This window comes from Salmo trutta, chromosome 32 (assembly GCF_901001165.1).
Source record: "Salmo trutta chromosome 32, fSalTru1.1, whole genome shotgun sequence".
In the NCBI taxonomy this organism is placed as follows: Eukaryota; Metazoa; Chordata; class Actinopteri; order Salmoniformes; family Salmonidae; genus Salmo; species Salmo trutta.
In genome coordinates, this window is record NC_042988.1 from 19,864,886 (window position 1) to 19,892,658 (window position 27,773).

Here is a 27,773-nt window from a genome sequence, read left to right on the forward strand (position 1 = left end):
AGCATCACTACTCTGGACGGTTCTTACTTAGAATATGCGGACAACTACAAATACCTAGATGTCTGGTTAGACTGTAAGCTCTCCTTCCAGATTCACATCAAACATCTCCAGTCCAAAGTTAAATCTAGAATTGGCTTCCTATTTCGCAACAAAGCATCCTTTACTCATGCTGCCAAACATACCCTCGTAAAACTGACCATCCTACCGATCCTCGACTTCGGCGATGTCATTTACAAAATAGCCTCCAATACCCTACTCAATAAACTGGATGCAGTCTATCACAGTGCCATCCGTTTTGTCACCAAAGCCCCATATACTACCCACCACTGCGACCTGTACGCTATCATTGGCTGGCCCTCGCTTCATACTCGTTGCCAAACCCACTGGCTCCAGGTCATCTACAAGACCCTGCTAGGTCAAGTCCCCCCTTATCTCAGCTCACTGGTCACCATAGCAGCACCCACCTGTAGCACGTGCTCCAGCAGGTATATCTCTCTGGTCACCCCCAAAGCCAATTCCTCCTTTGGCCGTCTCTCCTTCTAGTTCTCTGCTGCCAATGACTGGAACGAACTACAAAAATCTCTGAAACTGGAAACACTTATCTCCCTCACTAGCTTTAAGCACCAGCTGTCAGAGCAGCTCACAGATCACTGCACCTGTACATAGCCCATCTATAATTTACCCCAAACAACTACCTCTTCCCCTACTGTATTTATTTATTTATTTTGCTCCTTTGCACCCCATTATTTCTACTTTGCACTTTCTTCCACTACAAATCTACCATTCCAGTGTTTTACTTGCTATATTATATTTACTTTGCCACCATGGCCTTTTTTGCCTTTACCTCCCTTATCTCACCTCATTTACTCACATTGTATATAGACTTATTTTTCTACTGTATTATTGACTGTATGTTTGTTTTACTCCATGTGTAACTCTGTGTTGTTGTATGTGTCGAACTGCTTTGCTTTATCTTGGCCAGGTCGCAATTGTAAATGAGAACTTGTTCTCAACTTGCCTACCTGGTTAAATAAAGGTAAAATAAATAAATAAAATGTACATGTAGGTATGGTTAAAGTTACTATGCATATATGATAAACAGAGTAGCAGCAGTGTAAAAGAGGGGTTCAGCGGGGGGGTGGAAATAGTCCGGGTAGCCATTAGATTACCGTAATTTCCGGACTATAAGCCGCAACTTTTTTCCCAGCTTTGAACCTCGTGGCTTAAACAATGACGCGGCTAATATATGGATGTTTCCCGCTTTCAATAAAAAAAAATTAAAAAACACATTCTGTGATGTGCTCAGTTTTTTGGCGGCGTGAAGCTTTCATTAGACCAATGAAATTGCCGAACGGGTTAAGGTCAAACAACTTTTTTGTTTACTGTTTAGATTAAATCGAGCGCTCTCAAACTTCCCATCATTCTGATTACGGTAGTCATTTTGTCACCCTCATCATGGCAAAGACACGGAGAAATGCATATGATGCAGTTTTCAAGTTGAAGGCGATTGACCTGGCTGTTGGAAAAGGAAATAGAGCTGCTGCACGGGAGCTTGGTCTTAATGAGTCGATGATAAGACGTTGGAAACAGCAGCGTGAGGAATTGACTCAGTGCAAAAAGACAACTAAAGCTTACTGCTAATTTTAAATGTTTTGTTACAAGCCGTGTTTCGTTAAAGCCTATTTATTTTTGTTACAAGCCGTGTTTCGTTAAAGCCTATTTATTTTTGTTACAAGCCGTGTTTCGTTAAAGCCTGTGTAAAGTTCATTTGTTTCAATGTACCGGTAGGCACCTGCGGCTTATAGACATGTGCGGCTTATTTATGTTCAAAATAATATTTTTTTTAAAATTCAGTGGGTGCGGCTTATATTCAGGTGCGCTTAATAGTCCGGAAATTACGGTACCTGTTCAGGAGTCTTATGGCTTGGGGGTAAAAAGCTGTAGAAGCCTTTTGGTCCTAGACTTGGCGCTCCGGTACCGCTTGCCATGCAAGCGGTACCGGAGCGAGGGAACAGAGGGAACAGTCTGACTGGGTTGGGTGTGGTCTTTGACAATTTTTAGGGCCTTCCTCTGACACCACCTGGTATAGAGGTCCTGGATGGCAGGAAGCTTGACCCCAGTGATGTACCTGGCCATACGCACTACCCTCTGTAGTGCCTTGTGGTCGGAGGCCGAGCAGTTGCCGTACCAGGCAGTGACGCAACCAGTCAGGATGCTCTCGATGTAACATCGGTAGGACTACCGCACAATGATTTTCGTTTGATAGTTACCTGAGCCACATCAATTCTGCATGCTGTCTAGTGCCACTTGCCTTTAGATTCCAAGGGCAGTGATGGGTGTTACACATGCTGTCTGCAGATTGGTCGCTAATAACCTTTCATATACATTTTTGTATAGAGCTGTGCTGAAGTTTGCCTCGGCCACTGGTGCCACCACCTTCCACGGTCGTTTCACCCCCGGAACCTTCACCAATCAGATCCAGGCTGCCTTCAGGGAGCCCCGCCTCCTAATCGTAACGGACCCTCGTGCCGACCACCAGCCCCTGACTGAAGCCTCTTACGTCAACATCCCCACCATTGCCCTTGTGCAACACTTTAAATTCTCTGGAGTATTGGTGTCAAATGTTGTACACGTTTTTCCCCAACTTCTCTTTTCAAACCTTTGGAGAAGTCCTCCAGTAGAGTCTGCAGTGTGCCACATCTTTTCTTTTACTGACAAATGTACATGTTTCCCTTTTTTTTTCCCAAGCTTTGTTTTCCACTCAAACCACCATGTCTTCTCACCAGCATCAAAGGCAGATGTTTTAAGCTCTTTTGGTTGGCAAAGGGAGCACTCTGTGTACATGCACTCTTCAGGTTCTCACAGCACAAAGACAAGCTGCAGCTGATCACTTTGTGATATTGTAGTTTTTCCACCATGAACTGAAGGTTGGTGTGGGTTTTGCAGAGACGTGTCCCTATCATGGACTGTTGGCTTGACAACCCAAAAAGGAAGTATTTTGCAGAATTCATAGGACATTTTAATCTTTGAATATTCCCTCTTAAAATTCTGATTAAGGTTCTGAATTGTGCCATTCAAGAAGCGCTTCTGCTGGTTTTTCTTGTTCCTTGTGTGTCCTCTTTCCATGTTGCTCTTCTGTTCACGTTCATAGAATCTAGTGATTTTCTCTTCTGTGGCTGTTCTAATTCTGTTACATTGCTTTTTCCTGGAGTATTGAAGACTTGTTGGCCTTTTTTCATTTGCCCTCATTGCTTTCGCTGAAAATCCAAATTCTCTGTTTGCAGCTTTTACTAGGCCATACTTTTTCAGGATGTTGCCTCTAAGCATTTTTGAAGCCACTTGTTTGTCCTTGGCACTGTGCATGTTTTGATACTTTTGCTTTAACTCTGCAATAATGGCATTTTGAAACAAAATCCTCAAGTTATTCCGAGTTCCCTTCATTTGCGGTTTTGTCTTTGGAATCTTGTCTCTCCATTTTATTCATCAGTTGATCATACCTTTTTTTTGTATTTCTCAGCTTTCAGTAAAGCTTTATCAAGTTTGACATTTGTCATGCAAAGATCTCCTTGTTTTTGAGCGACCTCTTCCAACCTTTTTCCTTCCAGCAAGTATTCGACTTCTCATTCCTGTTGCAGACAATGAGGAAGGGGTATCGGGGTGTGCATCAGGGGCAGGTAAGTTAGGGGCATGTATTTTGCCCTCTGGCTGCAAGTCATCTGGCAACTAAGGTGGTGTGTTGACTGATAGGTAGGTCTCCATTGCAACTGTTGTCTTTAACATCAGCTATTCTGTTGGTTGCATTTCCATTGCCTTCTCTTGCTTCGTTGTTCTCGCTTTGTATGCTCAGATTTCCCTTTTTTCTTTCAGCATCTCTCCCTGTCTTTTTGCAGATGTTCCTGGTATTGTATAGGATCATTTTTTATTTTGTTTCTATGTCTGTGACCTCTGCTGTTTTATGTGGCATCTTCTAAAAACAAAGAAATATTGTTTTCAACTTTTGCACACCTTGGAGCATTTCCTAGATTAAATGAATTTGAAATATGATTAAATAAGCCTAAAGTAAAAAATAACTGTTTTTTTTGTCATTTCCAAAACGTTCTGTCATTTCCACCAGTTACAGTGCCTTGCAAAAGTATTCATCCCCCTTGGTGTTTCTCCTATATGGTTGCATTACAACCTGTAATTTAAATTGATTTAAAAAGTGGTGCGTGCATATGTATTCACCCCTTTGCTACGAAGCCCCTAAATAAGATCTGGTGCAACCAATTACCTTCAGAAGTCACATAATTAGTTAGATTGCACACAGCTGGACTATATTTAAGTGTCACATGATCTCACCTGTTCTGAAAGGCCCCAGAGTCTGCAACACCACTAAGCAAGGGGCACTACCACACAAGCGGCACCATGAAGACCAAGGAGCTCTCCAAACAGCTCAGGGACAAAGTTGTGATGTACAGATCAGGGTTGAGTTATAAAAAAAATATAAAACTTTGAACATCCCACGGAGCACTGTTAAATCCGTTTTTAAAAAATGGAAAGAATATGGCACCACAACAAACCTGCCAAGAGAGGGGCGCCCACCAAAACTCACAGACCAGGCAAGGAGGGCATTAATCATAGGCAACAAAGAGACCTAAGATAACACGGAAGGCGCTGCAAAGCTCCACAGCGGAGATTGGAGTATCTGTCCATAGGACCACTTTAAGCTGTACACTCCACAGAACTTGGATTTACAGAAGAGTGGCCAGAAAAAAGACATTGCTTAAGAAAAAAATAAGTAAACACGTTTGGTGTTCGCCAAAAGGCACGTGGGAAACTCCCCAAACATATGGAAGAAGGTACTCTGGTCAGATGAGACTAAAATTGAGCATTTTGGCAATCAAGGAAACGTTATGTCTGGCGCAAACCCAACACCTCTCATCACCCCGAGAATATCATCCCCACAGTGAAGCATGGTGGTGGTAGCATCATGCTGTGGGGATGTTTTTCATCTGCAGAGACTGAGAAACTGGTCAGAATTGAAGCAACGATGGATGGCGCTAAATACAGGGAAGTTTTTGAGGGAAACCTGTTTCAGTCTTCCAGAGATTTGAGACTGGGATGGAGGTTCACCTTCCAGCAGAACAATGACCCTAAGCATACTGCTAAAGCAATGCTCGAGTGGTTTTAAGGTGAAACATTTAAATGTCTTGGAATGGCCTTGTCAAAGCCCAGACCTCAGTCCAATTGAGAATCTGTGATATGACTTAAAGATAGCTGTACACCAGCGGAACCCATCCAACTTGAAGGAGCCGAAGCAGTTTTGCCTTGAAGAATGGGCAAAAATCCCAGTGGCTAGATGTGCCAAACTTGTTGAGACATACCCCAAGAGACTTGCAGCTGTAATTGCTGCAAAAGGTGGCTCTACAAAGTATTGACTCTGGGGGGGTGAATAGCTATGCATGCTCAAGTTTTTTTTGTGTGTGTCTTATTTCTTGTTTGTTTCACAAGAAAAAATATTTTGCATCTTCAAAGTGGTAGGCATGTTGTGTAAATCAAATGATACAACCCCCCCCCCCCCCCAAAAAAATAAACTTTAATTCCAGGTTGTAAGGCAACAAAATAGGGAAAATGCCAAGGGGGTGAATACTTTTGCAAGCCACTGTAAGTTTGTGATGGAAATGACTGGGATGGAAATGACACTTCTACCGTTTTTGGAGAAAAACGAGACTGCTTAGCATGCTTTGGCTAGTATTACAGCAGGCATAGTTTACACTAAACACAAAATACATTTAAAAAATCTAAATTCTACCACAAATGAAAGAAATTATAGCCTGTTTGGAAATGACTGATAATAAAAAACATTCTCTACACCAGCAATATTTACCTAGATTTTTCCTCAACTTCTGGACATGACACGTGGAACAACTGTCCACTGCAGCCATAAGCTTCAGTGTCACAATACGTTTCCATGGTAACTGAATTAACATTCTCTTGACAACTATTTTTATGAGGAATTTTGCCCTCAGTGGTGGAAATGACACCACTACCAAAGGATAGGTGTATTTTGTGCAGTGGTGGAAAAAGTACCCAATTGTTATACTTTAGTAAAAGTTTTAAAAAATGACTCAAAGTAAAATGACTCGAGTATAAGTAAAAAGTACAACTCCAACGCTAAGACATCATTTAAAAACTAAGCATGTGTGTTAAGTGTGTCTGCCAGATCAGAGGCAGTACTACGGGATAACCAGGGATGTTCTCTTGATAAATGTGTGAATTGGACCATTTTCATGTCCTGCTAAGCATTCGAAATGTAACGAGTACTTCTGGGTGTCAGGGAAACTGTATGGAGTAAAAAGTACATTGTTTTCTTTAGTAATGTAGTGAAGTAAAATTTAAAGTTGTCGAAAATATAAATAGTAAAGTAGACACCCCAAAAATTACTTAAGTAGTACTTGAAAGTATTTTTATTAAGTACTTTATACCACTGATTTTGTGTAAATATAAAGGGCATACTCACAATAAATTATTTTATTTAATTGACTCTTTCTCTACTAGATAACATTAAGGCGGTGACCCGATCCTGTAGGTTCATGCTCTACAACATTCTACAACATTCGCAGAGTACGACCCTGCCTCACACAGGAAGCGGCGCAGGTCCTAGTCCAGGCACTTGTCATCTCCCGTCTGGATTACTGCAACTCGCTGTTGGCTGGGCTCCCTGCCTGTGCCATTAAACCCCTATAACTCATCCAGAACGCCGCAGCCCGTCTGGTGTTCAACCTTCCCAAGTTCTCTCACGTCACCCCGCTCCTCCGCTCTCTCCACTGGCTTCCAGTTGAACTCGCATCCGCTACAAGACCATGGTGCTTGCCTACGGAGCTGTGAGGGGAACGGCACCTCCGTACCTTCAGGCTCTGATCAGGCCCTACACCCAAACAAGGGCACTGCATTCATCCACCTCTGGCCTGCTGGCCCCCCTACCTCTGAGGAAGCACAGCTCCCGCTCAGCCCAGTCAAAACTGTTCGCTGCTCTGGCACCCCAATGGTGGAACAAGCTCCCTCACGACGCCAGGACAGCGGAGTCAATCACCACCTTCCGGAGACACCTGAAACCCCACCTCTTTAAGGAATACCTGGGATAGGATAAAGTAATCCTTCTACCCCCCCCCCCCAAAAGATTTAGATGCACTATTGTAAAGTGGTTGTTCCACTGGATATCTTAAGGTGAATGCACCAATTTGTAGGTCGCTCTGGATAAGAGCGTCTGCTAAATGACTTAAATGTAAATGTAAATGTATATAATTAAGTAATAAGCCATGGGGGGTGTTGTATATGGCCAATATACCACGGCTAAGGGCTGTTCTTACGCACAACGCATCGTGGAGTGCCTGGACACAGCCATTAGCAGTGGTATATTGGCCATATACCACAAACCCCCGATGTACCTTATTGCTATTATGAACTGATTACCAACATAATTAGAGCAGTAAAAATGAATGTTTTGTCATGCCTGTCTGATATACCACTGCTGTCAGTGTAACCGATGTGAAATGGCTAGTTAGTTAGCGGTGGTGCGCGCTAATAGCATTTCAATCAGTGACGTCACTCGCTCTGAGACTTGAAGTAGGGTTTCCCCTTGCGTCGCAAGGGCCGATGCTTTTGTGGCGCGATGGGTAACGATGCTTCGTGGGTGTCAGTTGTTGATGTGTGCAAGGGTCCCTGGTTCGAGCCCAGGTTGGGGCGAAGAGAGGGACGGAACCTACACTGTTACATCAGCCAATCAGCATTCAGGGCTTGACTCACCCAGTTTATAATGTGTAGTTATTAATGTTTTCTCATAGAAAAACATAGTAGAAGCTCAAATGTATGGGTCAGGGACAAGGCAGAACAGTGAAATGTAGGTGTAAAATGCATCTGAAAAGTAGCTAAAATACTTGATAGAGATGTATTTAAAAAATCTGGGGTGATTGTAGTGTGAACTTAACATATAAAGAATAAAAACATGTATTAATAAAATCCCCCAATCATATTGGGAGAAGTGGTACAATTTTCAACCACTGACAAATCTGCTATTCCTCATCTGCTGTGATGATGAATGGATGTGAGACTTTATGTCCATTTATAAGACAAGCGTGTGTAATAGTGTTAGCAGTATAAAACCTTACTGTTTTTTGGCATACTCGCCATGCGTCTATAATTCACTTTCTACAACTCCAGCTCTAAACACAGTGATAAACCAGTATGCTAGGGAGGGGCAAAGACTGGTGGGGACGTTGCTTGGCGACAAGAGCTCACATGCTTGTCAACAGCTATCTGTTACACTAGCTAGCTGGGTTAGCATATATTTCTTGATTAGAAAAACATTTATCTTGTCTGATTATCTGAGCGCTGTTACTGTGCTTTCGTGACAACTAACTCCACTGGCCATGGTAAGTGTTTGCTTTACTGAATGTAGCTACGCTAACATTAACGTACTGTTTTTATTTTATTTTATTTCACCTTTATTTAACCAGATAGGCCAGTTGAGAACAAGTTCTCATTTCCAACTGCGACCTGGCCAAGATAAAGCAAAGCAGTGCGACACAAACAACAGCACAGAGTTACACATGGAATAAACAAACATGCAGTCAATAACACAATAGAAAAGTATATATACAGTGTGTGCAAATGAGGTAAGGCAATAAATAGGCGATAGTGGCGAAATAATTACAATTGAGCAATTAAACACTGGAGTGATAGATGTGCAGAAGATGAGTGTGCAAGTTCAGATACTGGGGTGCAAAGGAGTAACAAAAAAAAATAACAGTATGGAGATGAGGTAGTTGGATGGGTTAATTACAGATGGGCTATCTACAGGTGCAGTGATCTGTGAGCTGCTCTGACAGCTGGTGCTTAAATTTAGAGAGGGAGATATGAGTCTCCAGCTTCAGTGATTTTTGCAATTCCTTCCAGTCATTGGCAGCAGAGAACTGGAAGGAAAGGCTGCCAATGTAGGAATTGGCTTTGGGGGTGACCAGTGAAATATACCTGCTGGAGCGTGTGCTACGGGTTGGTGCTGCAATGGTGACCAGTGAGATCAGATAAGTGAGCTCAGATAAGGCTTTACCTAGCGAAGACTGATAGATGACCTGGAGCCAGTGGGTTTGGCGATGAATATGTAGCGAGGGCCAGCCAACGAGAACATGCAGGTCGCAGTGGTGGGTAGTATATGGGGCTTTGGTGACAAAACGGATGGCACTGTGATAGACTGCATCCAATTTGCTGAGTAGAGTGTTGGAGGTTATTTTGTAAATGACATCGCCGAAGTCAAGGATCGGTAGGATAGTCCGTTTTACGAGGGTATGTTTGGCAGCATGAGTGAAGGATGCTTTGTTGCCAAATAGGAAGCTGATTCTAGATTTAATTTTGATTTGAGATACTTAATGTGAGTCTTGAAGAAGAGTTTACAATCTAACCAGACATCTAGGTATTTCCACATATTCTAAGTAAGAACCGTCCAGAGTAGTGATGCTGGACAGGCGGGCAGGTGCAGGCAGCGATCGGTTGAAGAGCATGCATTTAGTTTAACTTGCATTTAAGAGCAGTTGGAGGCCACGGAAGGAGAGTTGTATGGCATTGAAGCTCGTCTGGAGGTTTGTTAACACAGTGTCCAAAGAAGGGACAGAAGTATACAGAATGGTGTCGTCTGCATAGAGGTGGATCAGAGAATCACCAGCAGCAAGAGCGACATCATTGATGTATACAGAGAAAAGAGTCGGCCCGAGAATTGAACCCTGTGGCACCCCCATAGAGACTGCCACAGGTCCGGACAACAGGCCCTCTGATTTGACACACTGAACTCTGTTTGAGAAGCAGTTGGTGAACCAGGCGAGGCAGTCATTTGAGAAACCAAGGCTGTTGAGTCTGCCGATAAGAATGTGGTGATTGACAGAGTCGAAAGTCTTGGCCAGGTCGATGAATACAGCTGCACAGTATTGTCTCTTATCGATGGCGGTTATAATATTGTTTAGGACCTTGAGCGTGGCTGAGGTACACCCATGACCAGCTTGGAAACCAGATTGCATAGCAGAGAAGGTACGGTGGGATTCGAAATGGTCGGTGATCTGTTTGTTAACTTCACTTTCGAAGACCTTAGAAAGGCAGGGTAGGATAGATATAGGTCTGTAACAGTTTGGGTCTAGAGTGTCTCCCCCTTTGAAGAGGGGGATGACTGTGGCAGCTTTCCAATCTTTGGGGATCTCAGACGATACGAAAGAGAGGTTGAACAGGCTAGTAATAGGGGTTGCAGCAATTGTGGCGAATAATTTTAGAAAGAGAGGGTCCAGATTGTCTAGCCTGGCTGATTTGTAGGGGTCCAGATTTGATCTAGATTTGGGTGAAGGAGAAATGGGGGAGGCTTGGGCAAGTTGCTGTGGGGGGGGTGCAGGGTTGTTGACCGGGGTAGAGGTAGCCAGGTGGAAAGCATGGCCAGCTGTAGAAAAAAGCTTACTGAAATTCTCAACTATCGTGGATTTATCGGTGGTGACAGTGTTTCCTAGCCTCAGTGCAGTGGGCAGCTGGGAGGAGGTGCTCTTATTCTCCATGGACATTAGTGTCCCAGAACTTTTTGGAGTTTGTGCTTCAGGATGCACATTTCAGTTTGATAAAGCTAATCTTTGCTTTCCTAACTGCCTGTGTATATTGGTTCCTAACTTCCCTGAAAAGTTGCATATCGTGGGGGCTATTCGATGCTAATGTAGAACACCACAGGATGTTTTTGTGCTGGTCAAGGGCAGTCAGGTCTGAGGTGAACCAAGGGCTTTATCTGTTCCTGGTTCCAATTTTTTGAATGGGGCATGCTTATTTAAGATGGTGAGGAAAGCACTTTTAAAGAACAACCAGGCATCCTCTACTGACAGAATGAGGTCAATATCCTTCCAGGATACCCGGGCCAGGTCGATTAGAAAGGCCTGCTCGCTGAAGTGTTTTAGGGAGCGTTTGACAGTGATGAGGGGTGGTCAGTTTGACCGCGGACTCATTACGGACGCAGGCAATAAGGCAGTGATCGCTGAGATCCTGGTTGACGACAGCAGATGTGTATTTGGAGGGCAGGTTGGTTAGGATGATATCTATGAGGGTGCCCGTGTTTACGGATTTGGGGTTGTACCTGGTAGGTTCATTGATAATTTGTGTGAGATTGAGGGCATCTACCTTAGATTGTAGGATGGCCGGAGTGTTAAGCATGTCCCAGTTAGCTAGCTAGCTATTGAACCTTTGCTTAGTAGTCTATGCAATTTATCATTAATGTTAGGTTAGCTACCACACAAAGAAGTCTGTAAACATTGCCTTGCTGGATGATTATTGTATATATATTTTTTTGCAGAAATCTAACTTTACCTAGCACGCCAGCCTGGTCTTATAGACTAGACCGTAACATATCTAACAGTACACTTAAATCCGGAATACTGAAATTAGAATGTTATGTTTGGTATGGTTACAAGACAGATGGTTACTTAGGTTGTATGGTTACATAGTGTATGTTTAGCAAATTCGTAACATATCATACGAAATGGGCGATGGACATCCACAAATTATTACATTTCATACGAAACATAACAGATCATTCTAAATGGAGTGTCTCGGATTTATATAGAGAATAATACGAAATGCTTTGAGACCAGGTTGCAGCCCAGCCACAGGTTTGAGACAAGTAACTAGTTGGATGGGCCCTTAGTAATTATGGCTGGCTCTATTGTGGACAGCACCGGCTGTGGAGTTCTCTATAATTACAATTTTCATATTCATTCTCTCAGATTCTGTCCAGAGTAAAGCCAGCAGCTGTTGGTGGGGAGATCCCAGTAAATAAGAAGATAAAAGAAAAAAAGTCACCGCTTGTGGAGGACTTCCTAATTCAAAGAGACTATCTGGGGGCCATTACATTGTTGGAGGTAAATGCCACTCTGGCTGCATGCCTCCTGAAGTGTGACATATAGGTTTATAGAGCTGTTATATCTTTGAACAATGCAGTGCTTACATTACTGTCTGCGAAATAAGATGCTCATCCTATCAATATGGTTGAATTTACTCAGTTTCAGGCAATGTTGGCGAGCGAGGGGAGGATGCAGACCTGTGGTTGGCCTACTGTGCTTTCCACCTTGGTGACTACAAGAGAGCCATGGAGGTTTCAAAACCTTTATTGAATTCAGTAACATTGGTTTGGATGTGTGAAAGTATTTTCCTGTTTTTGATTGTGTGAGACATGAACTAATACCTATGTGTCTATTCCTTCCATAAGCTACGGCAGAGTCCTTCAGCCTCCTGCAGCTCATTGCCAACGATTGCTACAAGGTTACTCTCCTTTATTAATTCCAAAATCACTCAACTTCCTAAACGTTTAATTTCCCCATCACAACAGAAGTTATTTCATTCTGAGAGCGCTTGCACCAGTGGTGGAAAAAGTACCCAATTGTCATACTTGAGTAAAAGTAAAGATACCTTAATAGAAAATGACTCAAGTAAAAGTGAAAGTCACCCAGTAAAATACTACTTGAGTAAATGTCTAAAAGTATTTGGTTTGAAATATACTCAAGTATCAAAAGTAAATGTAATTGCAAAAAAAATACTTACGTATCAAAAGTACAAGTATAAAGAATTTCAAATTCCTAATATTAAGCAAAGGAGACGGACACTTTATCTAGTTTTTTTTTATTTACAGACACTCCAACACTCAGACATCATTTACAAACGAAGCATGTGTTTATTGATTCCGCCAGATCAGAGGCAGTAGGCATGACCAGGGATGTTCTCTTGATAAGTATATGAATTCAAAATGTAACGAGTACTTTTGGGTGTCAGAGAAAATGTATGGAGTAAAAAGTACATTTTCTTTAGGAATGTAGTATAGTAAAAGTAGTTAAAAATACCCCCAAAAACTACTTAAGTAGTATTTTTACTTAAGTAATCTACACCACTGATTTGCACCATGTGTAACTCTTCTCTCTCTCATCTACAGATGGGCTAGTTCTACTACTCAGCAAAGGCATTTGATGTCTTGGAGAGATTGGACCCCAACCCTGAGTACTGGGAGGGCAAAAGGGGAGCCTGTGTGGGTATCTTTCAGCTAATTTTGGCCAGCAGAGGACCCAGGTAGGTACCATGTCTACCATAGCAATCTATTGGATTGATATAGGATCATGAATGTCACCACTTTGTATAGCATTAAAATAATCTGTCCTCAGCTCAGTGACCTACACATTTTTTTGACATGATGGGCTGTATTTTTCATTGCTGAAGTCTAACAATGTGAGTGTTTATGTTACCATAATGTGCTCAATTGTGTGTATTTTACAGGGAGGCTTTGAGGGAAGTGCTGCCCTTGCTGACGAACACTGGGAATCCTCAGGTGGAATACATCATCAGGATTCTGAAGAAATGGGCCAAGGACAACATGGTTTCTCTGTGATGTTATCATTCCGTACTTAAGAATGCATAGCCTATATGAAGAAAAGGGTCCTTTGGTCAAATGCAAAAATTCACCAAAAGTGCCAGTTTGTTCATTATACATTCATCTCTTTCCTGTTTGTTATTTTGTTAGTACATTGTATTGGTGTCGTTTTAGGCACATTTATTCTGTACATATTTGCCTATGTGAATAAATATTTAAATCTTATACCACATCTGTGCTTTTACTATCTCTGGCCTTGACATAACGTTTTAGAGCACATAAAGACCAGTGCTTATCATGCATACAGAAATATAAAACAGGAGAATTTGTTGGTTTCAATGCATATTTTCTAATGAAGGGTAGTCCTATGTTGTTAGTGCGTTCAGTCCAGGTAAAAGTGTTCAAGGAACCTCGTCAAAACATCCCGCGTGCCAGAGTCCGGGAACAATCGATTCTCCATATTCGCGCTAGTATGCAAAGTGGGCGGTTCTTGAGGGGCGTTCTCGCTCTATGATTGGTCAAAGACTGCTCCCTGACTGTTCTGTTTCCGCTTTCTTTTCGTACGCACGCCCAGTTACTACTCTCACTGAATAATGATAATAATGGTCAAGATGGCTACTTCAGATGCCTCCTTGCGGTAGCTACCGAACAATTTCATGGAAACAACTAAAACTACAATTACTCGTGATTTAAAGGCCCCGGAGCTAACCTGGGAAGTGCAGAAGATACCACTGTGTGGTTTAAGGCATTTTATTACCTGACATAGTTTACCATCTAGCTAGCTAACGTTAGTTGTCGAACATTCCACATTTTAGATAGCAAGCTACAGTAACGTTAGTTCAGTGAAGTCTCGTCCTCCCTTGTGTGTTCGTACCGAGGGGGTCTGTGACGGTCAGCATCAAATGGCCGAACCGAGAAAAGTACCGTTTGTCACAATCTCTTCCTTTAACAGCAATACACCGCCTTCGGATTCAAAGAAACGCCGCCGGGAAGATGAGGCCGAAATCAGTTTGGAGGAAGATGGAGGGGGTGGAAGTGCAGCAACCAGGCCAGGAGGTGGTACTGGTGCTAGTCCATTCGGTATCGTGAAAGCCGGTGACGGGGATTCAGCGGAAACAAAACGTGTAACAGTGCGCTTGAACCTCTCCTTGCCCGAACCCAGCGAACGGGGATCTGCTGAATTCAACTACAGTGAACTTGTTCAATCTACTCAGGTAAAGACGTGAAATCAGTCAAGGCTACAAGTGATAACACAGCAGGCTGGGCCGGTGAACGCGTAGGCAGCTTGAAGTGTAAGCTCTCGAGGCTATGGTGCTGTTGTCAACAAGAGCGATGTTGGCCAACTGTAGCTACAGTATTCTTAGATATGATGTAAGCATGCCAACTTCATGTAGGCTATAATATTCGTCTCATTTTGATATGAATGTTTATATTAGCGTTATATAAATCATATAATATGGTAATGACACATCTAGTTCCCATCTTGCTGGAGGTAAAACTTTTAAGATGACATTTTAAGCTACTAAGAATCCACTGTTGAACCCATTTTACCTACTCTCATTTCCTGACATGCCTGATTGTCTCTTGAAGGTGAAGAAGCCTCCTGCTCCAGGACGTCCTAAAGACCTGACGCCAGCCCTGGACCCCAACGACCCCATTGCAGACAACGATAAGGAGAGAAGAGAAGTAGAGGCGCTCGCCAAGAAATTTGAGAGCAAATATGTAGGTCCCTTTACTTTGTGGGGGAAACAAATAGGTCTACACATAGATCAAATAGATTGAATTAGTTTCATTTTCCTTGTATATTTTCACCTAGTCAACTGTAGTTTTTGTTTCCTCTAGTCACAGGCCAATACAGGGAAAAAGAAGCGGAAGGACAGAGTGCAGGATCTCATCGACATTGGTTTTGGCTACGATGAGACTGACCCATTCATTGATAACTCTGAGGCTGTAAGTACCCTCTGTCTGCTCATATACTGCAGAATCTGTCCTTTGTGAACAGACTTAAGACTCATGTAAACAAGCATCAACATATGCTTTAACATATTTGCACTTTACCCCTAGTTTCAGTGTTTTTAAATTTGTTATCACAATTTTCTTTTTGCTGTATCTTTCACATGTTTTTCTTACCACCATTGTGCTTTTGTCTTCCTTTTTCATTAACACATTGCATTCTTCTCTCCCATACTTGCTTATTAGATTCTCTGCTGTTTGTAACCTGTTATGCCATGGCATTGTTGAATAGTATTTCCTGATTGGCTTGAAGGGCATTCTAGAGTGTGCATTATTTCCCTATAATTCACAGCATATCAGCACGGTAGAATTCAATAGCTACAGTTCATTCTTACATGTTCTATGTTTGAGCTGCATTTGAAAGCAAAAGTTGAGTTGAGAACAGTATTGGCATTGTTGAATTAGATTTTTATAATAGCAAGCTGTTTGTTTGGTTACCAAGGCAACAACTGTAGCTACTATATCAAGTAAACTTGCTAGCTACTTCAGTGGGTGCTGACCAAATTTCTAACTGTAAATTTGTTCAATTATAGCCATGGTATAAAAGGGAAAATCAACTCTGAAAATAATGCAACTCCATGGAAGGTTAGTTCCACTCCACTAGCGTGTAGTCGAACACACCTTCCATGTTGTTTATTATTTTCCAGAGAATACATAGCCCCTTGTTGATTATCCCTTAGCTACTTTCTTCCCCTCAGTATGATGAGCTGGTGCCAGCCTCCCTCAACACTAAGCTGGGAGGGTTCTACATCAACACTGGCACCCTGCAGTTCAGAGCAGCCTCCGAGTCAGAGGGAGAGGACTTCAAGGTGGGTTACACACACACACACACACACACACCTTTTCAATATATGAACAAATGTTATTCAGTGTTAAACTCTATTTCTATATCATGTGACAAGCTCAGTGTTTGTTCCTCCTGTCTGTAGAAGTTGAAAGATGGTGAGGAGCGTGTGATAAAGAAGCGAATGAAAAAGCAAGATGGCAGTAACATGGATGAGAAAAAGCCCAGGAAGATCAGGATGCCAAAGCAAGGGTGAGAAATGTTCTACATCTGTTGTGCCACTTCTGAAGTTAACTGATGTATAAGCTCATATGATGTATGAACTTATTGCCCGACTTTGACTTGAGCCGTGTGCTTCATAGTTATGCTATATGTCTATGGCTTGTAACAAGCTCCATGTAGCAACTCAATGGTCCTATGTTATCTTCCAGAGCGTCTGGCCTGAATGTCCACCGGCCAGAGAAGAAGAAAAGGAAGAAGTTAATGAAGGACTCTTTGAATCTGGCCGCCATGCTCCGCCGCTTCACACGGGAGAAGGAGGAGAACCGCAAGAAGAACCCCGGCCTGCCCCGTGGCCAGCACAACGCCAATAGTGCCCTGCTCAACACCCACCCTAAACCCAACGACATCAGCATGGCCGACCTGGCCAACGACCCTGCCATGATGTCACTGCTGGGCTCAGCCAATAACAACGACATGCTGCAGGACATGATGGGCGACCTAGACTTTGGGCTGCTGGACTCTCCTCAGCCCTCCAGCCCTGCGCAGGGGGAGAACGGTGCTCTGGGTAGAGTCCAGGGCAGGGTCCAGGGGGCACAAGGAGGTCTCCTGCCCCCTCCTCCTCTGCCTAATGGACTGCCTGCCCCTCTCAGTAAGCGCATTGAGGACCTCCGAGTGGTAAGTGACTGACATCTTCAATCAAATCCAGTTAAAGATATATTTCATATTTAGAGATATTTTAGGTCTTCAGTCAGTTTCTTTATTTGATTTGTAGGGTCTCGCTGTTCGTTGAAAACGTTCAAGCACATTACATGGAATGGATAGATTTTTTTTCCCTTTAAAAACTAAAAGTGATTGTCACCGTTCTGATATTTCCTTCCATAAAGAGACCAGAGTAACACATGCATTCTCTCAGGGGCACAAGTAGGAGTGAGAAGTAGAGGTTGCTGTGGCAACAAGAGAGCAGTGATGTTCTTTGAGGGAGATGAGGGGAAAACACGTGCCAACTCTCTCTGACAGAACGGTGAGGGTGAAGGGAAAGGGCAAGAGGGGAATATCAGGAAGAGGAGAGAAAGGTAGAGGAGTGGAGGCAGGGAGGAGAGGAGGCCAAGAGCGAGCGAGAGGTACTGTAATGAAGGAAGTCAAAAAGAAAGGCTTAGACGACAAGGTGAGGCTTAGAGGAGTGAAAAGGCAGGTGATTGATTGATTTGCATTACATTTCAGTGTCCATTTGAGCATACTATATTTTGTTTTAGAGAATCTCTGAAATTGAATTATTCTCCAACAAACAGGCTTCTCATCAGTTTGATCAAGAGGGCAGGAAAAAGTTCTTCACGCTGGACATGAACAACATCCTACTGGAGTGAGTCTCTGCTCTGAGCTCTTTACAACAGTACAAACCCTCTTTCCTCCCCTGACCATCTCTCTGCATGTGTTAGTCTGTGTTTATCTCAATGTCTAACCCTCTTCCTCTGTGTGTTGGTCAGTATTGAGTTGCAGGTCCAGGAGCAGCCGGCAGCAGTGCGCTCTTCAGTCTACTCCCATCTCGAGGCCTTTGTGCCCTGCAACAAGGAGGCTCTGCTCAAACGCCTAAAGAAACTCAGCCTCAATATCCAGGTGTGTGTGTATGCACTAAAATGTTTGACATTTTATGTGTATGTTTGTGTGTGCACATAATATGCCTGTTCTTGTCTTCTATCTAATTGTAGATTGTTTGTTAACGGAGTGTGTGGCGTGAGTGTCATCTGGTGTGCGTGATTGTAACCTTTTCCATCTTCTGTCATCCAGGATGACCGTCTGCGGGCCCCGCTACTGAAGCTGAAGCTGGCTGTGTGCAGCGTGATGCCAGAGCAGATCGCCAGATACAACATGGACTGCATCGCCAAAGTGGCCAAGTAAGGCCTTCTCTGTCTCCTTTCTTCTCCTGCATTCTGTTCGCCTCTTATTTCCTCTAATACCTCCCCTTGCTGTCTATTTTTCTACTCCTCGTCAATATTTTCTCTGGGTTGTGTATTTACAGGCAGCATTCAGAAGGGGGGGAAAAGAACGGGTCAGAAGAGGAGGATGAGGAGAAGCCTGGGAAGAGAGTGATGGGACCTCGCAAGAAGTTTGTCTGGGATGAGAAGCTCAGGTGAACTCTCATTTGTGAATGTAACGTCATACAATTATGTTATATAGGTGTTTTGGTTTAGTGTAGTGATGGGACATTCGACTCTTTTTACTGACTCCGATCTTTTCGACTCGTTCAGTCAAATGAATGAATCTTTCGACTCATTTTGTTCATTTCAGTCAGTAATGCCCAAAGCATGCAGGACCCCGGAACGATAACTAAAAACTAGAAATAGTCATAATTCTACAAGCCTCTCGTTCATAGGTCGTTCACCATAAGGGGCTTATTGGAGATGTCGTTTGTGACAGACTTGTAAAATGGTGCTTTAGATGATGTGTATTTGTTGATTGCTAGGTATACAAATACGATTATTTCTTGGTATATTTGAAACAAAGTCTAGTTGTGACCACAACCGGACTAATGTTTTATTTTATTTCACCTTTATTTAACCAGGTAGGCCAGTTGAGAACAAGTTCTCATTTACAACTGCAACCTGGCCAAGATAAAGCAAAGCAGTTCGACACATACAACAACACAGAGTTATACATGGAATAAACAAACATGCAGTCAATAATACAATAGAAAAAGTCTATATACAGTGTGTGCAAATGAGGTAGGATAAGGGAGGTAAGGCAATAAATAGGCCATAGTGGCGAAATAATTACAATACAGCAATAAACACTGGAGTGATAGATGTGCAGAAGATGAGTGTGCAAGTAGAGATACTGGGGTGCAAAGGAGCAAAATAAATAACAGTATAGGGATGAGGTAGTTGGATGGGCTAATTACAGATGGGCTATGTGCAGGTGCAGTGATCTGTGAGCTGCTCTGACAGCTGGTGCTTAAAGCTAGTGAGGGAGATATGAGTCTCCAGCTTCAGTGATTTTTGCAGTTCGTTCCAGTCATTGGCAGCAGAGAACTGGAAGGAAAGGCAGCCAAAGTAGGAATTGGCTTTGGTGACCAGTGAAATATACCTGCTGGAGCCCGTGCTACGGGTGGGTGCTGCTATGGTGACCAGTGAGCTGAGATAAGGCGGTGCTTTACCTAGCAAAGACTTATAGATGATCTGGAGCCAGTGGGTTTGGCGACGAATATGTAGCGAGGGCCAGCCAATGAGTGCATACAGGTTGCAGTGGTGACAAAACGGATGGCACTGTGATAGACTGCATCCAATTTGCTGAGTAGAGTATTGGAGGCTATTTTGTAAATGCAAACGCATTGTGAACGACTCTTGGCGGAATGCATTGCTTGAGTGGTGTGAGGGTGATAAGCACAATACCGTTCGCTGTTCACGACGATTTGAGTTTGTTGAGCAGAAGCTGTGTATCTTTTGGTTCTACAAAGTTGTCCATCATAGCATTCATTCTTGCACCATGCAATCATTTATTAGTTCTAAACATGTATTTTTTCTTTTCTATGCTGCCTGCAGCATGATCTATTTTACCTGCGCTCATATGACGAACAGTTGTTGGTCGGAGCACATCTCCGGAGTCACAGAAGGAGTGCGTATTAATCCTGCTGTGGAACTAAATGCAGCCAGCAAGTCAAATGAATGACTAAAATGAACGAGTCACTCAGAAAAGCGAATCATGACTCTCGTGTCAGTAAGAAGAGTTGTCCAAAAAGAACGAATCATTCGCGAACAGTGGAGCTGAAATTGTAATGCATAGTTGGTGGAACGTGTGTTGGTCTGTAGGATGTTGCTGTGTAACCTGGTGAGGGTGAAGCTGGGCTGCTATGAGCTGGAGGGACAGAGCTCCCAGTCTCCAGAGGACTATCTCAAGGCCTTCATGGAGACTGAGGTGAAACCACTGTGGCCCAAGGGCTGGATGCAGGGCAGGTCAGTGTATGCGTTTGCATAAAAGTATACAATTTGACCATTTAACCTAGTTTGCATTTCACCACACCACATGGGCGGCAGGTAGCCTAGTGGTTAGAGCTTTGGGCCAGTAACCAAAAGGTTGCTGGATCAAATTCATGAGCTGACAAGGTAAAAATCTGTCGTTCTGCCCCTGAACAAGACAGTTAACCCACTGTTCCCTGGTAGGCCGTCATTATAAATAAGAATTTGACTGACTTGCCTAGTTAAATAAAGGTTAAAAAAATCCCTCCACGTTCCTCTCCTCCTCAGGATGCTATTCAAAGAGAGCCTCGTGGTTCATTGTCACCTCACTGGCAATCCGTGAGTCATTACTCTGATATACTCTGCTTATTTTAAAAATCACTATATTTAAGTGAAGGTTAACACTGGTGTTCTTAATTATGCACTCTTTTTCCTTTTGATTTCACTGTTATCCAGAGCCAAGAAAAAGATGGTTCCTAGTCCCAAGTCTAAACCCAAGGTTAGTGTTTGGCAGTCTGATGCACTGCTTGCATGCTTGTCATTTCAATACCATTGTTGTTTGAATAGTTTTAGATCACACTAATTGTTTGCTCTTTCTATCTCCTATGTTGTTTGGTGATCCAGGAGGGTAGTTGGGTCCAGAGATCCACCCCCTCAGTTGGTGCGACCCCCTCCCCTGCAGCCCCAGTGGCCTGCCGGCCCTCCCAGTCCCCCGCTGAGACCATCTGTCTGCTGGACTCCCTGGATGAAGAGCTGACCGCCCCCGCCCTGGACTCCATCTCCCAGGCCCTGGCCCTCCTCAGCAATGCAGCCAAGGGCCTGGTCCAAGGGGACAGTCCCCCCTCCCCTGATAGGCCCAAGACTGCCCCGTCCTCCCTCCACGCCTCACCTCTCCTCCAGAAGCACAAGAAGAGCACCATCAACACACCCAGCTCCAACACACCTCTCTACGTCTCTACCTCCTCCTCCCCCTCCTCTCTCTCTCGGCCTCCCACGGTCTCCCCTTCTCTGTCCTCAGCGAGGGTTGAGGGGTTGGGGTCGATGAAGGGTGGAGGTGCCCTGGCTCAGGCTCACAGACAATCAGTGCAGAGCACTCAGAGGCTTGCTGGGACGGGACTGAGTAAAGCCAACGCTCCCGGCTCTCACTCCCAGCCTAAGCCGCGGCCGCCCCCCAATCAGAAGGGCTTTGGCAGCAATAATACTAAAGCCAACAGCGGTGACACCCCCCTCTCCTCCCCCTCCCCCTCCTTCTCCCACTCTCTCTCAGGAGCCCAAGCTCAGCAGCAGTCCAACTTCATCACCCCCATGCAGGCCACTCTCACCAAGTCCTCCCACAGCAGCACCTCGCCCATCATCAAACTCACCCCTCGCCTCCCCAACCCCTTAACGCACACCACCTTCTCCTCACCCTCCCCCAATCCCAGGCCTCAGGCAGCTTCCAGTATGCACCAGTACTCCTCCAAAAGCCCAGCAGGGTTCCGCCCACCTTTCTCAGGTGCTCCGGGAGGGCCAGCCAAACTGGTCCAGGGCAGCTACACCCCTCCAGGAGGGCAGAAGACCCCCTCTCAGATCATCAGCAGCAGCGCCAACACCAGCCTTACCAACACCTCATCCATCAGCAAGCATTCGGGATCCAGTCCCTCCCCTACCACAGCCTCGGCCAATCAGCGACAAAGGCCGGCAGGTGGAACCATTCAGGGGGCTAAGCCTATTAAATCTGTCTCCACACAGTCTGTCTCTTCTCAGTTGCCACAGGTAAGTGAGAAATAAGAGATGGTAGCTGGGTGGGACAAGGTCAACAAATGTTCAAAATGAGTTTATCGTCTACTGTGGTTTGTTTTGTCTGTGTATTTATGTATTTTATCTCTGTTTGTATATGTTGTCTGTTGGTCTGGTCTATATTTCTAATTAAAAATTGGGTGGTTCGAGCCCTGAATGCTGAAAGCCGTGGTGTATCAGACCGTATACCACGAGCATGACAAAACATTTATTTTTACTGCTCTAATTACGTTGGTAACCAATTTATAATAGCAATAAAGGCACCTCAGGGGTTATGGTATATTGCCAATATACCACGGCTAAGGGCTGTATCCAGGCACTCTGCCTGGATACTCTGCCTGGCCTTATTGCTTAATTATATGCCTTTGTTCTCCAGGTGTCCTCAGCCAGCAGCAGTCTTCTTGGCTCTGTTCCGTCTCTCCCACTGGGCTTTGGGATGTTGGGGGGGCTGGTTCCTGTGTCCCTGCCCTTCCAGTTTCCTTCACTCTTAAACCTGCCCCCATTAGGGGGCACAGCTGGCTCCAGCACCGGGGCCAGCGGCTCCTCAGCCAGCAACAGCTCAGCATTCTCCCTGACCCAGAGTGAGTGACACAGCCAGTCCACAGAAACATGAAAAAACTAAAATATACAGTGCTTTCGGAAAGTATTCAGACCCCTTCACTTTTTCCACATTTTGTTACAGTACAGCCTTAATCTACACACAATACCCCATGTGAAAATGTTTGCAAATGTATTAAAAATAAAAAAATAACTTAAGTATTCAGACCCTTTGCTATAAGACTCGAAATTGAGCTCAGGTGCATCCTGTTTGCATTGATCATCCTTGAGATATTTCTGCAACTTGATTGGAGCCCACCTGTGGTAAATTCAATTGATTGGACATGATTTGGAAAGGCACCAACCTGTCTATATAAGGTCCCACAGTTGACAGTGCATGTCAGAGCCAAAACCAAGCCATGAGATCGAAGGAATTGTCCGTAGATTGTTTTGAGGCACAGATCAGGGGAAGGCTACCAAAAAATGTCTGCAGCATTGAAGGTCCCCAAGAACACAGTGGCCTCCATCATTCTTAAATGTAAGAAGTTTGGAACCACCAAGACTCCTCCTAGAGCTGGCCGCCCGGCCAAATTGAGCAATCGGGGAGAAGGGCCTTGGTCAGGGAGTTGACCAAGAACCCGATGGTCACTCTGACAGAGCTCCAGAGTTGCTTTGTGGAGATGGGAGAACCTTCCAGAAGGACAACCATCTCTGCAGCACTCCACCAATCAGGCATTTATGGTAGAGTGCCCAGACGGAAGCCACTCCTCAGTAAAATGCACGACAGCCCACTTGGAGTATGCCAAAAGGCACCTAAAGTACACTTTGGCCTGAATGTCAAGTGTCACATCTGGAGAAAACCTGGCACCACTCATCACCTGGCCAATACCATCCCTATGGGGAATCATGGTCGTGGCATCATGCTGTGGGGATGTTTTTCAGTGGCAGGGACTGGGAGACTAGTCAGGATCAAGGGAAAGCTTAATAGAGCAAAGTACAGAGAGATCCTTAATGAAAACCTACTCCAGAGCGCTCAGGACCTCCGACTGTAGCGTCATACCCAAGAAGACTCGAAGCTGTAATTGCTGGCAAAGGTGCTTCAACAAAATACTGAGTAATGGGTCTGAATACTTATTTAAATGTGAAGTTTCAGTTTTTTTTGCAAACATTTCTAAAAACCCGTTTTTGCTTTATAAGTTATTGTGTGTAGATTGATGGGGGGTGGTGATTTTAATCAATTTTAAAATAAGGCTGTAACGTAGCAAAAGTTGAATGTAGAACAGCTGATCGAGATGGGGTTGCTTTAGTCTAGTCTGTGTGTATGTTGATGTCTGGGTATAGTTTGTTTTTGTGTATTTTATGTTGTTGGACCATTGTGTTAAATCCCCATGCTGTGTCTGGAAGCCTGCAATGTTTTTCTCCATTGTTTGACATTCTCCCATATTGTTTCTTTTGGTTTATTCCTCATTTCTCCACTTATCCCTCTGTGCCTCTTCTTTAAAATGTTATTCTTCCATTACAGTTTTTCTCAGTCGCTTTGGTGCGTTTTTCACATCATCCCTAACGTGTGCAAAATAATAAGTGCATTTCTCAGAACAATTTGTACAAACTGCAATATACAATAGATGTGTTTCTAAAGCTAGTCAGTCACTAAAAATCCTTAGTACATCTCTCAAAAGTAAATATTCATGCCAATGATCATGTCAGTGTCATCAGAATGATAAGTCATTGAGTCATTGTTCACGAACAAGGTCGTCAAAATGTTTAGGCATGTTGTCAATGGAACTGTGTACTTTGACAGTATTACCTGATGTAAACTTAGGCTACAGTTTGGATGACAGTTACTGTATTGAAAATGCACAAGGCTGCACTTCTATGGCATATATCAATTTCAACAGTACTATTTACATATTACTGTATGTGGGTTATTGATTGAAAGAGACTGGACAACCCAAGGGGCACAAAGGAAAAAAAACTAAATTAGAAAGAAACACAGGAAACCAGCCCTAAGGCACAACTTTGCCCGCAGCACTGTTCTAGTGCCGTCTCTACACATCCAGACGTTCCTGTCTGTCGGCCCACATATTCTCATCCACATCACACCGGATATTTTCCCTTCCAATGCAACGTGGAAAGAATCTTTTGGAAGGCCTTATCCATCCTCTGCAGGCTTCTACTGTGATGTCCTCACATGCTGCATCCATTGCAGCCAGCAGGGTCATACACCTTCCACCTCCATGCTGAAAATAACTCCTCAATTGGGTTAAGGAATGGTGAATAAGGTGGGAGGAATTCTATGAGCATCCTCGGGTGGGTCACAAACCATTGCCTTATGATGTTTGATCGATGGAAACTCACATTATCACAAATGACCACATACTTTTGCAAATCCTCTCTAAACAGACCCCTCTCATCATCAGGGATGAGAGCCCTGTAGAGAGTCTCTAAAAAGTTGAGTAGATGCTGGGTGTTGTATGGCCCTATAAGGGGGATATGGGTTAGGACACCGTGCTCTGAAATAGCAGCACACATGGTGATATTTCCTCCCCGTTGGCCTGGCAAGTCCACAGTAGCTCTGTGACCGATGGTATTCCCACCCCGCCTTCTGCATTTGGTCAGGTTGAAGCCAGCCTCATCCACGTATACAAAGTTGTGAGAGGGTTCACTTGATTCCAACTCCATTATACACTATATCCCAGAACACACAGTTGAATTTGTTTTGGTAAGGAAGTGACATAAAATGTACATATATAGCATGTTCCTTCCACAGCAATGGAAATGTGTGCAGTTTATGCTTACTGTACTATGTATCACTATAAAATGTTGCTGTAAAGTAGTTACATAGATATGTTTTACCTGTACATACTGGTACCGTAGCTCCTTAACTCTGTCCTCATTCCTTTGGAATGGTACATGGTACAGCTGTTTCATACTCATCTGGTTTCTATGCAGCACCCTGTCGATGGTTGAGATGCTAACCGTATGGATGTTTTCAAAGACATCGTTGTCTTCTATAATGGTCCTTTGTATTTCCCTGAGTCTCATGGCATTGTTTGCTTGGACCATGGTGAAAATAGCCTCCTCCTGTTGAGGTGTGAAAAGGCGTCCTCTGCCACCGGTTTGAGGTAATCTTGCAGTCCTATGTGGGGAAAAATGCAGTGATGCATCACACACTTTCACATAGACAAAAACTATGCGAACACACATTTTACTGTAAAACATACAGGTGGGTGCATGTAAGGTGCAGTATGTATCTGTATAGAGTATATTTCTGTATGCTGTGAAATACAAGTGGACTACTGTAATATGAAGCATTGTAGGAAGTATACAGTATACTGCTTATATACAGTAACTGTACATTGGTGGACATACCTGTTCTCTCTTCGAAACGTTTGAACTATTGAGGACACGGTTGATCTCCCAATATTCGGCTGCACCCTTCGACCCGCCTCAGCCATTGTAAGGCCAATTGATTCTTCATGAGATGCACCTTTGAGCAATTTAGACAACTGGTTGATTGTTGGTTGAACTAACACTTTACATTCCTTCATGAGTGAGGGTCAATTTCACCTGCACCATTCATCAATTCACGTTTTTGTACAAAAGGTCTAATAGAAATGTGTAAAACTATGCTTGACAGTTTCTGACAAATAGTTCAACAATTTTGCATGTAATGGCTTATGCAAGGAACTAATGCCTAGATGTTTTGAGGGGTAAGACTATTCAACAGAGAACCATCTACTATATTTTCATCAACATGACATGAGCAATTGAAAATGTGGAAAAAAGCTAACACTTGTACATGATCAATTGCAATATGTCCAAAAGCAATTGCAATTTGTTCAAAGGAATAAGAAATTGCTTTAATGATGTGCACAAGTGACTAGATGATTTGGAATATGTACAAGTAGTATCAAGAATGGCATTTTTGATCTAAGAAATGCACCAAAGCGACTGAGAAAAACTGTAATCTCCTGTGCTCTTACATCCATTTACTATTTGACCTGGCTCATCTCTTTTCCTTTCAACATGTTTCTTCTGTCTTGCTTCCCATTCTTGTTTCGTCTACACTGCCTTTCCTATCTCACCATGCCCTTGACCTACACTCTCCTGTGTGTCTCCTCCTCCCTCCCATGTCCTCCTGTCTCTCCTCAGATCTGTTAAAGAGTCTCCAGTCAGGGTCTCAGGTTGCTCTGCCTCCTCACTTACAGCTCGCTTTCTCAGGTAAAATCTGCCCTTCCCTGTGACCCCACTCTCTCCTCTCAGCCCGCTGTCACTTCGTCTTTTTTTTTCTTCTTGGGGACATCTTCCCTGTCTGTCCCTCCGTAGTCTCTGTGCATGCATGTCGCTTTCGTCATGTCGGTGGTTGGCATTTGTGTTGTTTAAATATTTGTTTTTGTTTCCTATCAATATTTCAAGAACTCTACTCTTCCTGTCCAGATGTCAATCAAACCCAAGGAGGGGATGTGAAGAGGAAGTCTCTTTGACCACGCCTGTTTCGAACACTGAGGACATCCACTATGATATGACAGCTATCAGGACAAATCAGGAACTAGGACGACTTTGAATGAATGACTAACAGAAACTGCCCAAACACAGGATGGGGCTGAAATGGGGAATTGGACCCTCTCGATAATCTTCCGGCTGTTACTTATTTTTTAAACAGCAATTTGATAATTGTTTAAATATTGTAAATTGTAAGGCTTAATGACAAGATTGTTTTTGTCAATGTTTACAGAACAGACCTTTATCACTGTGGTCAGGGAGGGAGAATGAATGAGAGGTCTACTTGTTGGTGTGTGTGTGTGTGAATGCACTTCTTTAGCGTCAGTGTGCAACCCTCCCTCTCTGATACCTTGGTTAGTGTGTCTATTTGGTGCTTCTTTTTCAATGTATTATCTAGACCTGTAAGAAATGATACTAAATGCGAACGTTGTTGAATTTGTTTAGGGACCTGAGCTGTATTTTTTTGCTGTACATAACTCCACCAAACTCAATAAAACAAGCCATGATCTATGCAGGATTATAACAAAATGGTATATTGGTGACTTTCTATGGTCATCAGCATGGGTAATTCTGTTCC

The 27,773-nt window shown here is 43.6% G+C and overlaps 1 protein-coding gene across 4 annotated transcripts; it reads left to right on the top strand.

The window, feature by feature from the left end:
• The first annotated feature begins 13,973 nt into the window (after nucleotides 1-13,973).
• On the top strand, nucleotides 13,974-27,724 carry LOC115171347 (ubinuclein-2). 4 transcript variants are annotated; one of them, XM_029728070.1, is made up of 17 exons: nucleotides 13,974-14,619; nucleotides 14,996-15,127; nucleotides 15,248-15,355; nucleotides 16,117-16,227; nucleotides 16,348-16,454; nucleotides 16,634-17,099; nucleotides 17,714-17,784; nucleotides 17,909-18,038; nucleotides 18,210-18,316; nucleotides 18,442-18,552; nucleotides 20,228-20,371; nucleotides 20,663-20,713; nucleotides 20,831-20,873; nucleotides 20,999-22,129; nucleotides 22,530-22,734; nucleotides 26,846-26,914; nucleotides 27,110-27,724. In XM_029728070.1, exons 1-17 carry the CDS (start codon nucleotides 14,308-14,310, stop codon nucleotides 27,175-27,177), a joined length of 3,366 nt encoding a protein of 1,121 aa, XP_029583930.1. In that variant the 5' UTR covers nucleotides 13,974-14,307; the 3' UTR covers nucleotides 27,178-27,724. The 4 variants fall into 4 exon arrangements, with proteins under 4 accessions (XP_029583930.1, XP_029583931.1, XP_029583932.1 ...); XM_029728071.1 differs by having other exon boundaries at nucleotides 27,131-27,724; XM_029728072.1 differs by lacking the exon at nucleotides 26,846-26,914.
• Nucleotides 27,725-27,773: the final 49 nt, after the last annotated feature.

Bases quoted from the DNA above. Each gene is read 5' to 3' on its own strand.
- LOC115171347 (XM_029728070.1), top strand. From the start codon at position 14,308: ATGGCCGAACCGAGAAAAGTACCGTTTGTCACAATCTCTTCCTTTAAC. The intron at 15,356-16,116 runs GTAAGTACCCTC...TCTTCCCCTCAG, and splicing joins TCATTGATAACTCTGAGGCT to TATGATGAGCTGGTGCCAGC. The intron at 26,915-27,109 runs GTAAAATCTGCC...CAATATTTCAAG, and splicing joins CTTACAGCTCGCTTTCTCAG to AACTCTACTCTTCCTGTCCA.